The 15,405-nt window shown below is 38.8% G+C and overlaps 1 protein-coding gene across 3 annotated transcripts; it reads left to right on the plus strand.

Moving 5' to 3' along the window:
* The first annotated feature begins 223 nt into the window (after window positions 1-223).
* Window positions 224-10,009, plus strand: PLEKHA3 (pleckstrin homology domain containing A3). Of its 3 annotated transcripts, none has more exons than XM_086465175.1 (8): window positions 224-320; window positions 2,022-2,138; window positions 3,591-3,746; window positions 4,420-4,556; window positions 5,525-5,689; window positions 6,868-6,911; window positions 7,447-7,562; window positions 8,191-10,009. In XM_086465175.1, exons 1-8 carry the CDS (start codon window positions 281-283, stop codon window positions 8,352-8,354), a joined length of 939 nt encoding a protein of 312 aa, XP_086321301.1. In that variant the 5' UTR covers window positions 224-280; the 3' UTR covers window positions 8,355-10,009. The 3 variants fall into 3 exon arrangements, with proteins under 3 accessions (XP_086321301.1, XP_086321302.1, XP_086321303.1); XM_086465176.1 differs by having other exon boundaries at window positions 8,172-8,338; XM_086465177.1 differs by lacking the exon at window positions 2,022-2,138.
* The last annotated feature ends 5,396 nt before the right edge of the window (window positions 10,010-15,405 follow it).

Here is a 15,405-nt window from a genome sequence, read left to right on the forward strand (position 1 = left end):
AGTGAGAGGGACGTCAGGGAACAGCCGTGGGGGGGGGGGGTGGGAGGCCGGGGAGTGCGGCCGGGCGCGCATGGGAGATGCGGAGCGCCCCGCGGGGCGGGTGCCGCCGCCGGGGCCGCCGCGGGCCGCCGCGGCTGAGCTGAGCGGCTCCGCCTCCGCGCGCGCGGGGAGTAGTAGCGGCGGGGACGGGAGGTGAGCGCCCATTTCCGCGGCGGCGGCGGCAGCAGCCCTTTCCCCGTGGCGGAGCAGGAGGATGCGGCCCGGCGTCGGGCTGTGAGCGATGGAGGGGGTCCTGTACAAGTGGACCAACTACCTGGCGGGTAGGCGGCGGGGGCCGGAGCCTGGTGGGCGGCGGTTGGGGATGGGGCGGCCGGGGCCTGCGGCGCCGGGGGAAGGCGGAAGGGGGGGCTTGGCCTCGTCCGGGAGGCGCTGCTGCTGCGTCGGGGGTCACAGCGTCCCGCGGGCGGCCGGCAGCTGTTATTATGGCGCCGGCTGAGAGATGGTTCGCCGTTTGTGTTAGGGCCAGGCCGCTGGGGAGCGGCGGAGGCTGCCGCCGCCCCTGAGGCGGATGGCGCGGCGGTGGCCGGGCTGGGGGTCGGCGCCTGGCGGCAGTCGGCCGCGCTCCCCGCCCGCTTCCGCGTGTGTGGCGGGGGTGGCGGCAGGCCTCGGCGGGGCCCTTCGCCGCGCAGCCCCGCGGGCGCCAGCGCGGCCTGGTAGTCTCAGGGCCGAGATGTGCCCGGGCCCCGCGGCTTCGCACTGGGACCTGGGCGGCGAAGCGCCTCTCGGGACCTGGCTTGCGCCTTGCCGAGTTGCCAGGGGCTCTCACAGAAGAGGCTGCGGGGAAGCGCCGTCCGGAGGGTCTTAGTCTAACGTTCCAGCTATGGGGTTTTCCTTTCAGAAACAGCTTTAATTTGTGCGGTGCAAACTTGGAAGGTATCCTTGCTTGCAGTTGAGGAATCATTTAGGATTACGTCTTTAAATCTTAAGTGTTAAATGTGAAAGTCTGAATACTCTTTGAAGTTGCTTTTGGATGGTATTTTTTTTTGAGTCCAGTGCTCCTGTAAAGCATACAAAGCACTTTAGTTTTGGGCAGAGTTTCACAAAATAGGATTTTAGAAGTGGTGGATACGAAAGTGCACCAAATGCCTGCATTTGCCGTCAGAGTTCCGGTTTTGTTTGCTTCGTCCTCGGTTGAGTTACTACTTCCTTGTGGAGATAGCGATGGTTAGATGATACTGTCAAGGTGAAACAGATTTCTCTTCTGACACTGTCATAGGACTAATTGTCCCTTCAGAGTAGATCAGTGTTGGGTCATATACCATGCTTAATCAGGCCTTGTGTTTGACTGCTTTGACAGTATCTTCTTTGCCCTGTCATTCTTTGGTGGTTCACATGTGCTGTTCTGCTTCAGCATACTCGGGTTTTTAATGTGGAGTGGTGTGAAACTCAATTCTGAGGGTTTATAAAATGTGGGCCACATTGCAAGGATTGTGTGTGCTTGCTGTGAATTGAAGTGTACAGGGCATAATCTTGCATTTTTCAGAGCAAATATGTGCCCACGTACACTGGCCTTCTGCTGAAAGAGAACAGTGATTTTTTTTTTTTCACTTCACAATAAATGGGAAGAAAACAAATGTAGGAAAAATTGTGGCTATGAAAGAAATGGTGGCTACACGTTTCTTTTCAAAATAGAATGGAAATTGGCACTTTCACTTATGTGACCAAAAATGTCACTGTAGCAAAAAGTGAAAGATCACAGTTAATGAGCCCTTGTGGTGTTAATAAACTTAGCATCTGAAGTTTCTTATTTAATGAGTAAATATTCAACCGTAACTGAATGCTGTATGCACAGTAGACTGTTATATCAACATGCAGCTAACTTCTGCTGAAAGTCAGTAGCTTTCTAAAACCACAAACTGCAGAACCTTTTTCATAAAAGTTTTAACAGCCAAAGAGCTGAATTGGATTTGCAATTTAGAAATTAGACTAAACTTTCATTTTTGTATTTTCGATCTCGCTAGGTTGGCAGCCTCGGTGGTTTGTTTTAGACAATGGGATATTGTCATACTATGATTCACAGGATGATGTTTGCAAAGGCAGCAAAGGAAGTATAAAGATGGCTGTGTGTGAAATAAAAGGTAAGAATTAATAAATTTCTGCTTGAGGAAATTTTAGCTGCCAGGGAAATAGAAAAGATCACCCAACATACGTTTTGCATCACAAGTTTTTCCTCCTCTATTTTTGTTTATCTCTAGTCCAATGTGACTCCTTCATAGTTCGCAAATAATAATGTGTGAATTTTTAAGAAAAAGAAAAAATGTTTTTGGTAGTTAAAGCTCTGTTTTGAGATTTAGAACCCGCTATATATATATATATATATTTTTTTTTTTTTTTTTCCCCATGGTTATGTGCATGTGGCTTATGCTTGAAGTTACTTTGGCCAGTTATTTAGTTCTAATGCTTTTCCCTCCTATGACCACGGATAAGAGACTGAATCACAGATGCATTTTTTTCAGAAGAGCAGCAGCAGTGGCCCAGAAGGGAAGACTTCTAAACCAGAGATGTTAAATCTTTTGTTGTACTGAGTAATTTTTACTTTCATTAGTTAGTAGTTGCCCATGTGCATAGGTGATGGATGTATTAGAGTTAGTGAGCTATTTGTCAGACTGTGCGTTTAGCCCTTAGTGTTTTCAAAGCTGTAGGTCAACCCCCTTGGCTAATAGCAAGGCATTGTTGAACTCTCAGTTGCTTTCAACTCTTGACCTCTTTCCAGATACCTGCAGATGGACTGGGATTGTGGTGTGGGTACTTGTATATTAAAAAGTGAAGCTTCTTACTTTACGTGGGCTACCAAGTATTTTTCATGTCGTGACTCCTTGCTACTGTTTCCTTGGTGTAAATGAAATCAGTGATGTAAAGTGGAAGATCCCATTTTTTGGACATGCCATTCCAGTAGTTCATTTTATTTGTGATCTTGTTCTTTTGGTGAAGGAGAGATAATAGTTGAAGTCTGGATTTGATGCAGTCTCCTGCATCCATGACTAGTGGGGAGTGGGCCTGGAGGAACTGTGGTTGATAACATGAAACTCAGCAGAGTACTCAGTTAAAGATGTAATATTGAATATAATGGGCTGTAAACAAAGTCCGCCTCAGTTCTTGGTCCTAGGCCTCTGCGGCCTGAAGCCAGATTTTGTCTAGAAGGGAGATTATTTACGTTTTTAACCTAGTACTCCATAAATACTTGTCCTTGCAACAAAACTCTTCAGTTTGCCATGTTTAGACCAGGTTTGGAATACAACAGTTTCTACAGATTCATACATGGTTCATTGTTAACACAGAAAGGGAACCCCGTTGTACGTGAGTGCTCTTACCTGTTGACTTGAAGATAGGCTGGGGAGAAGGGTTGAGCAGCTTTGGGCTTTTTATTGTTTAGCAGTGGTACGTTGTGATTTACTGTATTGCTATGGGATTTTAATAAACATTTTTAAGATACTTTGATCAATATTTAATAAAAAATTGTTAGACAGTTGAGGTTGGTGGGTTTTTTTTTTTTTTCTCAAATTGTTTTTTTTTTTCTCCTCTATGATAAGTTCATGCAACAGACAACACAAGAATGGAGCTAATCATCCCAGGGGAGCAGCATTTTTATATGAAAGCAGTTAATGCAGCTGAAAGGCAAAGGTGGCTGGTAGCACTGGGGAGTGCAAAAGCCTGTTTAGCAGATACCCGAACAAAAAAAGAAAAAGGTACGTGTGTTACCTAGAGCATACTCAATCTTACCGCTTTTTCACATGCTTATTTTCAGATAACGATACTGCGAATACTGTGGTAGAAAGTCAGTGTTATTGTCTTTAAAAATAAATGGTAATTACTTCTAGTAATTTGTATGGTAAATTCCCCCTTGATGTTTGAATTAGAGGTCACCTCCATTGACCTCTTCTATCGTAAGCTGAGATACCAGCAACTTATTGTTGTTACAAGAACAAACATACTGTTTGTAGCTGTGAAGTCATTTAATTTCTGCTGGTTTGGTTCTTTATAGTTACTATTGGTTTTTTTCATAATTATTCTTGGATGGTTTAATGTAACTGTTTCCAGCCACTCCAGTGGGCATTAGATTTTGTCCACTAATTTTTTTTCTATCTTATACTGCAGCTAAGAAAGATTTCAACTTTATTTTTCTTAGTAATGTGCCTCTTCCTCAATGGTCATTAAGTTAGCATCAGTTATCCAAAAGTACAAACTATTCTCTGATTTAAGTACAGTTCTTGACTCATAGCAGAATCTAATTTTCCTCAAAATTAAGTGAAAGTTTAAGTGAATTTTTAAATTGCTACTTAAATTTAAATGAAAAGTGCTTAAAAATTAAAATTTCATACATTGTGTGCTGTGAATGGATATTTCCTTTATTTTTTGTAGAAATAAGTGAGACCAATGAATCTCTTAAAACCAAAATGTCCGAACTTCGTCTCTACTGTGATCTTTTAATGCAGCAAGTTCATACAATACAAGAATTTGTTCATCATGATGAGACTCGCTCTTCTCCCAGCATTGAGGTACAGAATTTATAGAATATATATTGGAGAACCTAATTGTATAATACATTTCATGTTTCTGTTGCCTTCTTATGCCTTTTTCATCTCCCTGATGTTGGAGATTTAACCTAAGGTCAGTTTTTGAGTGCCTGTGTGTATATAATACTAACAGTGACTATATGTGCATAAAGTACCTGGATGTTTAACTGTAATTGTAGCATGCATTAGGAAGCAATTGTGTTATTGAGTCATTTGGATAAAAGGCCAGAAGAGCTGCCATATGAGTTAAGCAGTAATTTGTCTTGTTTCACATCTCTCTTATGGGCAGAGTAGTTGAAACAGTCTTGTTTGTCCATTCTTTACTTCCGCGTGTAGGTGGGTATTCCATTTTGTTAACAGTGAAAGCTGGTGTTACAGATATTGGGAACCTGCGGTGCAGATAATTCTCTTTGGATATGCACAAGTAAAATTATTCCAGTATTTTTGCTTTTGAATGAACGTTAGTACTTGAAATTATGAATGGCTTCATTCTTTACAACATTGTTGTCCACTTAGGGCAAAGCAAGGAGTTGATGCTTAGTCACAACACAGCAAATTGGTGTTGATTTACAGCAAGGTGAAGCTGACCTGCAGGCTCCTTGCACTGGAGCGATAAAGCTATTCACATGTTTTGCTGCTGTTCATTTGTTTCACTGAATGATCTTCTGATACCAGTTCTCTGAGACAAGCTTTGCAGTAAAAAACGTTGTGGCATTGTTGGCTGATATTTAAAGAAATTCAGCTGTCAGAAACAAATTACAATGCTGTCATGTTTGTTTGCTTAAATTAACCTTATTGGAAGGTGTACATTTGATTAAATAAAATGGGAAATGGAAGTTCTTAGTGGTAATGAGGAGGAGCGTGCGTGTTTGAGTGGTGGTGGGAGAGAGTTGTATCTGCATCTTTTAACTTTATTTCTTGCTTATGCTTGTGCTTTCATTTATTTTCAGAACATGAATGAAGCCTCGTCCTTGCTTAGTGCCACGTGTAATACATTTATCACAACACTTGAAGAATGTGTGAAGATTGCTAATGCCAAGTTTAAGCCAGAAATGTTCCAGCTGCCTCACCCTGATCCCTTAGTTTCTCCGGTGTCACCGTCACCTGTCCAAATGGTTTAGACATTTTGAAATACTTTTTTTTTTTTTTTTTTTCAAGTGTCATACTGTTGCTTGGATGTGGGGAAGCATGGCAGAAGACTATGCTATTGCTATGTGCTATGATGTCAGCAGTTGAAATCTTGACTCTGTTATGATCAGTACTGGTCCTAAATATAAATCAGTAATTTTTCATTCCCAGTCTTTGTTTGCTAGCCTTCTCATAATCAGAGTAATTTATCATACATGTCAAGACCCCATAATGAGGTATCTCATAAATGAATGAGGTTTAACTTTTCCTTTTCAACTGTTTCTGTGTTTTTTATGATGTTAGCTGTACACTGACCTAAAAAATTTCATTACCTTGCCTCCTGTTTAAACAGGTGCCTTGCGGCTTGAAGCACTTTAGCAAGATGGCATATCTTTCGCTGCATATAATTCAAAATGTTTGTGTTAATCTAACATGCCCCTATTTAACAAAAAAGTAAATAATGGTAAAGATATTACTTGCATAACTCTTCACTGCTGATTATTTCCCTTAGAAGGGCAGTGTGTGTGTAATAATCTTAAAAGTTTTCTCGATCAGATGTATAGATTCCAAGATGAGCTGTATTGTGGGATTTTGTTGTGGGAATCCCTTCCTTTGCACTTGGATCTCTTGTCTCTTTATCTTCAATCAATTTACTTACAAAGCTGATCATTATTAATTTAAATTAATAACTTTCTTTGACATGCATAGAGATTCCACAGTGACATCAGAAGAACCACAAGGAATCAAGAGGCAGGATTTGAATTTATTGTGTAATGAGGAATTTAAGCTGGCATTTGGTAGAGGGAAAATGTCTTGATATTTCTGTATATCATAGCAATTAACAAATGGCTCTATGAGTAACTTTGGAGCAAGAGGGAATGAATTCTGTAGAAACTAGGTAGTATTTTTTGTAGTAAACTATTTTCTTTGTGAATGCTTTAAGACTTTTCGTATTGATGGAGTCCATCTGTTTTTCATATAGTAAAATCAGATTTTCAACTAAGTACGGCTGCTTTTAATTAAAAAAAAAAAAAAGATTGCCCTCTTTTTGTAGAGACTGTAAATAAAGTAAAAATTAATGTAAGTATGCATATTGTAAGTAGCTTGAGACGTTTTTGGTGTGGCTTGTTGTTTGGATTATTTGTTGTTGTTTTTTTTCCCCTAGATGAAGCGTTCCATTAGCCACCCTGGTCCTTGCTCTTCAGAAAGGTAATTTTCTATATAATTTAGCTTTTTTTCTTATGTCTCAAAAAAACCTCCCTCAACCTGCTACCATTAAAATAAAAATGTGAGAAAAATTGTTCACTGGGGGGAGGGATTAAATAGCAGAAATTGGTCTAATTTTGAAAACTAGGGGTGCAGATTATCATCATTGGAGGCAAATAATGCAGCTGATGTCTCTAGTACACTATAAAAATTTCTTCATTGTAGAAACTATACAAATAACTTATTCTGACTAGTGCATGAAATTAGACATGGAGCTTGAAATGCTAATGTTCTTTTTGGGTCAGTATTTCAGATTCTCAAGTTATTTTTTTCTGTATGCAAAGATTGTAGGACATTTTCGTTTTTAGGCCTTTTAATTGTGAAAATTAAGAATGTCCTGTTGACTACCATTTTTAGTGTAGTGAAAAACATTGATACTAACAGTTTAAGCATCAAAATTATTTTAAATTTGAAGTATATTAAGTTTGTGGGGGTTGTTATAGATTTTGCTTACTAATGGGTCTCATTTCTTTTGTAGGAATAATCACGCTGTGAAAGAACCAATTTCATCACTTCACCGATTTTCACAGCGGCGCAGAAGAACGTACTCAGATACAGAATCTTACAGCGATACTCCCTTTGAAGATTCTCAGAGTAAGTTTGGAAAAGGGGTGGTTTTCTTTTGTGACTTTCTGTACAATTTATTACCCTGTTTACAGCAGCTGTTCTAGTGTTGATATCAGCATGAGGAAAAAAGCTTTCTTAGCAAAGTTTTTGTTTTAAGATTCCTATATTATAAATCAAAGCACTTGTATAGTTTGTTATGTGGCTGACTTTTGCTGGCTTTCATTCATACTGAAAAGGATAGTTCATCTGGAGTAGTTGTACTGAAATCAGTGGGACTGCTGGCAAGATGAAATAGAGACATAACCAGAAAAGGGGTGTTTGTACTAATAAAATCTTACATGAAGGATGTTCTGGTAAGTGGTGTGGAATGCTGCTATTTGCCACCTACTGGTTGTCAAAACAAATTCTACTTCCTGTGACCCCTGTGAGTGGCGGGGGTAATTTACTTGATTTATACTAGCTGAACATTCTTCATATCCGTCATCCTTAGGCATGATACTGATTGAAATATTTCAAGAAAAGTCCAGAATAATTGTGCTTCTAATTGCTTGTGCATAGGAAATGGCAAATAGAATAACTGACAGATTGGATGAAATTTTTTGCAGTTGAAAATGAAATACATTGATATCTTCATAGGATCTGCTCACTGTTCTAGAAGTGCTGCCAATGGAGATCTGCTATCATCAGCCATTCCTGAAGAAAATAGATCAGTATCAAAGGAAAGATCTGAACTGGAAGAGACTTTATCATCCTTTTCTTCCTGAAGAAACTGAAAGTATTCAATTTTCTATAAATAATGCTATGCAAAAGCTGCTGTAATTATACTGTTGTTATACGAAGTAGTCATTTCCCTTTTTAGAAGGATTTCTCTGCACTTTATAGAATAACATAAAAACTATCTTTGAAGTGTATTTTACCTTTATAAAGTTTGTTTGCAAGAGTATTTTCCTAATATTTCACGGTTTGAATGTGCATTTTTTGGGAACAAATGATGGCTTAACAGATAAGCATTCTCGTTTGTAAATGTAGCTCTTTTTAAAAAATGTCAAGGTATGACTGATACATGCGTAAACCTGCAGGTTACAAACTTCAGCAAAAAGGTTTCATTTTTTTGGAGAAAACACAACTTGTGCCATGGGCTGCTTGGTCATTTGGACCAGGTCATCCACCAGGAGCTGTGATTAGCCCTGCAATGGCTTTTTTCCTGTATAAGGGCTGTAGGAATGGGCACTAGTGGGTCTACTCTAGCAGCTTGATGGTAATTGACATTGCCTTCTTTGAAAACGCAAAGATATACCTAATCCGGTTCTTATTTTTAGCCAATGAAAGTAGAAATATTTAGTGTATTTTTGTAAACAAGTGTGTAAAAATAACTTAATATGAAGCATTTGTACCAAACATTGGATATTTAATAGTTTTTATTTATTTATTCTTTTTTGCATCAAAAATTTCTACCTACTTTCACTACTAAAGATCTAAAGATCTACTAAAGGCTTCAAAATGTGCATAAATTCTTTCTGGGGTGTGTAGCATCACAAGTAGCTAATGCAGCACTGTTAAGATTACTCACTTAAGATGTGTTTTTAGCAAAGTATTATAGAAGCAAGAGCTGAAATATTAGACCATTAAGCTACTGTTGTAATGAATATTTGTATGTATACATATTTTATTTATGACATATTTATACAAAAGGGAGCTTCCGTTTTTGTGACTCCCTTGTATCATTTCAGGATGGTATACACCAGGAGATGGATTCTGCTCTCAGTTACATCAGTGTAAATTTGCATTAACTGTGAGATTGGAGTCTGACTCTCTTAATAATTAATGAGTAATATAGTATAACAGTGCCTACTAGCACCTTGGTCCATAAGGTTGTTAGTGTTAGCATTGTAAGCTTTCGGGGATTTTTTGGGTATTCTTTTAGGGATGAACTTGGTATGTAAAGTCTTAGCTTAGAGCACTTTAAGCAAGCCATTTACTGTTTCTGATTTACACAATTGTTAAATGTACAGGGTTTTTGCACTCAAGCACATACCAAAACCTGCTTTTGTAATCAAATCTTCTTTAATTTGGTTTAACTAGTCTTCCTTTTGTGTATATGAATAATTTGGTGGTTCTGAAGCAGGCTGGAAAGGACAGGTGGGAATGGCATACAAATTTTCCTTATAAATTTCTGGAATGTTGATTTATTGAAATCAAAATAGGTCCAAATGTTGAGGAAAAACATATGAGCTGTTGCCCATATATAAAATTTCAGGGTCAAATGGAATGGTTCATAGAAGTAAAGTTATTTGTGGATACCAGCTCAGAGCTTTTATTTGTGCTCAGTTCTGTCAGTTTTCATGCAACTAGCATTTGCATATCAGCCACACACATGCTTGTACATTTTTTGTGAATGTTTGCTTTATGTGTTCTGTATGACACTTGTGGCAATTGTAAAAATAAGTATTAAAAAAGATATTAAGAGAAGTAAACTACATATTGCAATGAGAGTATTGACTTGAATCGTATGTTGTCTTAGAGCTCCTTTTTGAAATTTCACTGAGGTTTCTGCCAGCTTGTGTAGTGTTAAGTACATGTCACATTAACAAATATCTTCTTCTGTCTTTAAACTATTACAGAGAAAATAGTTTGGACTCAACATAGTGCAAAAGACCTCTGAGACTGATCCGTGCATGTAGTAGTAAATAATAATTTTAAATACTGCTGCAGGTAGGATTGTTTAGACAAAAGTTATAGTGATTCGAGGCAAGCACAAAATTGGCATATAATTACTTCAGCATTGTTTTGGGTTTCTCCGTGTCACTAAAGCTGGAATGATGGCTTTGTATATATGTAGCATGTTGCTACTAAAGTGAAATCAGCCTTTTTATATGTACCTGTGCCAAACTCTTGGCAAAAATCCTAAAATGTATTTCAGTGAAATCAGTGAAGATGATATGCCATCATACTTTTGACATTTGGACCTAAGAAGTGATTTCTGAAAATGATACTTAGCTGGATGAATCACAATGATCCATGTGTAGTAGTAACACTAAGGAAATCTGGATGCTCTTAGATTTTAATTTCCAAGTTTAGGGGAGAGCTTATCAGGAAAGCCTAATTGTATCATTATTTTTTCTGGTGGAGAATGGGAGCTGAACATAAAATGTGTAATTAGTACTTCTAGTTTTGGTCTCCCTTCTGAAGAGATCAGTGTGAAACCAATTCAATTTTTAAATAGTATTTGACATTTAATGAGTATAAGCATACTACATGTATTTAGGTGAAAAGTGGTAACTTCTAGTTACTAAGTTATGTCTTAAGTCTCTTAACATCAGATAATTAGGAATGGAATGTGCTTAAATGGCTTACCAGCTTGTACTATAAGGAATTAATGATCAGGCACACTCAATGATTTGGAGATTTGTGAATACTAACATTACAATGTTCAGGGTCTTTAAACCTCTGAAAATTAGCGTTTGTGTTTCTTTCCACTTAGTGTATAGTAAGTCAGCTTGACTTTTTCAAATTATTTTTTTTCCCCATAGAGAAAGCAGTCTTTGGGATAGGAATACTTCAGAGGTTGCTTCTGCATATAAAATAAAATTACTGAATTTACTTAAAAATTGAAATACAGCTGTTTGTGTTAAGATTATTTTCACAAACTGCAAACTTAAGTTTTGCTTGTTATGCCACCATAAGTTTAAGTATTGTAGTGTAGCTGTTGTTCCACTGGTGTGAGTTAATAACTTTTTAAAGGGATATAATACCTGAATGAAGAAAATGTTTGTGTCTGAAAACTGTTTTTTGGATGTTCCTCATTATCCTGCTTTAAAAGAGTTAATGTGAAACCTGCCTGTTATGGGTGTTTCTTTACTGACTACTTTGGGGGCTGAACCTAAGAGTTCCAGCTGCAGATCTAGAAGAGAAAGTTACTGCTTAAAGGGGATTTATGTAGAACCTGGGTGCTCAAATCCACAGTTGCCATCCTGAAGCCCAAAGGACTGTATAGATTTTTACTTCACTTGCTCCCCAGATGGCTGTAATAGTATATGTACATCCTTAGAATTGCCACTGTCTTGAAAGGACTTGGCTCCTGAGCGGCTAACTTAAGCAGTGAACTGAGATTTGGAAACGAGGCATTCCTCTGCACGTACGGTGGGGGGACTTTTCCTTTGCTGTTTTGCAAAGGATGTCTAACTCACTAACACGATCAAGCTTACGTAAAGGTAGAGTAATGGCTTGCACTCTAAAACATTACCTCTGCTCTTTCCACCATGTATGTAAAGTAGTGATTAGAAGATGTCATTTAGGAATTTCAGTTACTTTAGTTTGCAATTTGATATTTGTTAAGTCTGGATGAGCAATCCAGAATGTTGTTTGGCGAATGAGTACCATGAGAAAGTAGTCAGACCGCTTTGCGGTCTGGTACAACCCTTTTCTTCGTTGTAGGATGCTGATTGCAGCTATTGATGCATCAATATACATAGGTAGACCCATAGCTATATCCTGAGTGTTCTAACCAGCACACGTAGGGGAGGGAAGGCTGGATGTGTTTTGGTTGTTGGGTTTTTTTGTTTGTTTTGTGGTTTGTTTTTTTTTTTTCAAAGAAAGGGGGAGGGCAGGCCTCCTTCAGCTTTTTCGAAGGGAAGGGTAAACAGGCATCTCCCAGACTGTCAAAGGTAATGCTTTAAATCCTGTCAAGGGATGGGATTTAAGTGTCTCCTCCTTTTCCCTGTGTTTCATATTCTTTTGTGATAAATGCTGCTTTGGCTACTTCTGTATCTTCCCTTTCTCAGTGCACTCTGTAGACTGCCTAGGCATTTTCCACAGTCTGAGTTACAGTTGCAGAAGCAGGTTGTAATTACTTTACATTTTTCTATGCACTGTCATTTTCTGACATGTGAGAGTACCTTATTTTCTCTGTCATCCTTTTTCCTTTGTACAGCTGCTGTTAGCACTGTGGCATGTTCCAGTGTGGGAATGATTGATTTATTTTTGACTGTCTGCTGGTGGTAAAATGAATCTCTTAGTGTTATTAAGGCTCTCCACCATCACAGTTATTTTTCTTAGGCTGCCAAATGTAAAATGTTAGAGAACATATACCCCTGTAGTAGAATTTATACAGCAGCTCATGGAGCTTTGTTAAAAAATTTTTCCTTGTGGATCAGGCCACAGAAAACATGAAGCCAAATGTCTTCACACACATATCAGTGGTAGGATATTTTTCTGAACTTGATCCTATAGTGCAATAGATTTTATCTTTAAAGAGAGCAAATGTCAGCTTGTACAGTTAAAAATCCCAGTATTCTGGCTGAATATAAGAAGAAAACAATTTGAAATGTTTATTGCTAATTTTATGTTTATTTTTTTAATCTAGACACTGCTTAATCTATTGTTTTGCAAGATGTTACTGTTCAGGGCTGTGTTCTGTGAAACTGGATATTGAAGCTTTAGATTGTGACTTTATCGATGTCCCTCTAGCAGTCTTGTGAAAAAGCAGTGGCCCCGCAGATTGACATGTGAAGTTATCTATTAAACCTGTGCTTCAGTAAAGCCCATAAGTATTTTAAATTCTATTTTTTAGACATGTGAGTGACTCATCTGCTGGAAGTTAGGTGTGCTTGCTTAAGTACTGTGCAGAGTCGGGCCAGAGAGGTACAGGCAGAACGGACTTGCTTACACTGTCACAGCAGTGTGCTTTCCTCTTGATCAAGTATGTCTAGACTCAGCAGAGGCTGTGAAAGACCGAGTTTCCAGTAGCATTTGTGGAGAAGACATGCTTAAATCTGCAGATGCTGTCTGTCGCTATAACTTTCTGCTGAGATGACTGACTAGTGCGTTTATTGGTGTTAATTTTGTTATGTGCCTGTGTACACAAGTTAGTTGTTAGTTAGAAAAGACTATACCTGTGTATTTTTGTGTCTTGTATTGAGTTTGTTGGGTTACATCTAATGGAATTAGAATGAGAATCTTTCTTCAGTTGTTTTTGTGTGGTTTTTTTTTTCTTTGAATGCTTCAAAGATTAAAATAAAAGGCCTTTTTTACCTCATTTTTATTATTCTTTTTTACTTTCCTCCCAAAGGAAGAAATACCCCACACTCTTAAACTCTTTCACTTTTATGATTGCTTCTAAATGTTCCTGGTTCCTTCACTTGAAAAAGTCTAGATCTTGTCCTGACCCAAAATTTACCTCTTCTGAAATCTTTATTTTGACTTTAGTCCTTGTTTCAGCCCCATTTATTTCCTGCATTGTTTTGATAGCTAGTCGTTGACAGTATATAGGTTTATAGGAAATAATTAAAAAGAAAAGTCTGCTTCGGTAGCGTGTCTCTTTGGAATAGGATTTTAAACGTAGTACCTGCTTTACTACTTCTGACGAGCTTTTTTTTCTTTTTAGTAGTAGTAGTATGCTGGGAGTCATAGTGATGCATAATGTTGCTAACTAATGCTTCTGCTCCACTTAAGAGAATTTTACAGCCCCTGAGGCAGTGTTGCATTGCTGTGAGCGTATTTGCTCTCAACGTTTTCTACTGAGCAGAGTGAATTCTAGAAGCAGAGTTGCTCCTTTGACCGTGATACTCTTTTCCCATAGATAACCAAAATTGTGACCTGCCTGCGTGGGATTTGTGATTTCCCTTCTAGGCGTGTAAAGACAGGCTTTGCTCCTGTAGGTATGTCAGCTGACTTGAGGGATGAAGAACTGATGGGGCACAGGCTCTTAATCACCCTTGGGAGGTGACAACTTATAGGTCCAGGCAATTAGGGTCAGCTAGTCTATACTTGTTGCAGCTGCCCAAAAAAGGAGGCCATAGCCATGTTTCCTGGAGGCAGTTTTTTAACTGCTTTCAGCAGAGACCAGCTGAAGAGAGATTAGCAATTTGTCCATATAGGTTGTAATGGAAGGCCTGGAAATTCACTTAACAGGGATAGTAAGAACAGCATACTGCTTAGGCATGTGCTAGATTTTATCCTTTGTCAATGAAGAACCTATGAAGAAAACTTGACTTTTTTTTAAGGCTAACTTTCTGGTGGCTGGGCTGTTTCTGATAGATGGCAGGATTTTCGATAGTTTGCTACCTGGTTTTCATTGGAGAATTGTGTTTCTACCTAGTCTTTTCTTTCTGCAACTCTTCTTCTGTTAGTGTAGTACAGGAACTGTAAAAATAGAGCATAATAAATAAATAACGAGGAGTCACAGATTTCATGGTGCAGAAAGCATGCTTTATTTCAAATGAACAATTCTATCTCAAGGAGGTTCAACAGCTAACAAGATTTACTACTACATTAGGAGAACTAAAGCAAATTGAAGTGCGGGGCGGTATTTGATGTTGTAACAACAGTTTGATTTCAAACTGTGGTTCGTTCATTGCTTAGTTGCCCAGAATTGACTACTAAATGTCTAATACTACCACACCAACTCGATCACTGCACCCTACGAACCTCCGAGAGGGGGTACTGCTGCTGCACTTGAGTACCTAAATAGCTTCATTGATTAAGGGGATGGCCAGGTGGTGTTACTTTTTTAAAGCTATTAAGGCAGTCACTATGTCAGAAACAGTACACAGACAGTGGGTGAACAAAGTGCTGGCCGCTTGCACTTTGTCCAGAAATTGTCAGTCAGGTATGGAAATCATCACATAATCAGACCCAATGTAAAACATTAAAGCAATGCTTACAGGAGGGTAATTGCAAACACCACCAATGCCTTACATTTCTGATTCAATATAAATATGCGTGCATGTATGACATACTATGCACAGTATCATCTCTTAGGTGTAGGTAATCTTCAACAGGGAGCCTCTCTACCTGTTGAGGCATTCTTAGACATCAACAATGAGTTGAGGCGCAAAAATTAGTTAAAATGTTGAGCAGGGTAGTTGTTTGC

The sequence above is a fragment of the Leptosomus discolor genome, chromosome 5, assembly GCF_034619465.1.
Source record: "Leptosomus discolor isolate bLepDis1 chromosome 5, bLepDis1.hap2, whole genome shotgun sequence".
NCBI lineage: Eukaryota > Metazoa > Chordata > Aves > Leptosomiformes > Leptosomidae > Leptosomus > Leptosomus discolor.

What these genes read in the sequence shown, in the direction of transcription:
- PLEKHA3 (XM_086465175.1), top strand. Translation starts at nt 281, where the DNA reads ATGGAGGGGGTCCTGTACAAGTGGACCAACTACCTGGCGG. An exon ending in CCGAACAAAAAAAGAAAAAG is followed by an intron (nt 3,747 to 4,419) that starts GTACGTGTGTTA and finishes TATTTTTTGTAG; the next exon opens with AAATAAGTGAGACCAATGAA. An exon ending in CACCGTCACCTGTCCAAATG is followed by an intron (nt 5,690 to 6,867) that starts GTTTAGACATTT and finishes TTTTTCCCCTAG; the next exon opens with ATGAAGCGTTCCATTAGCCA.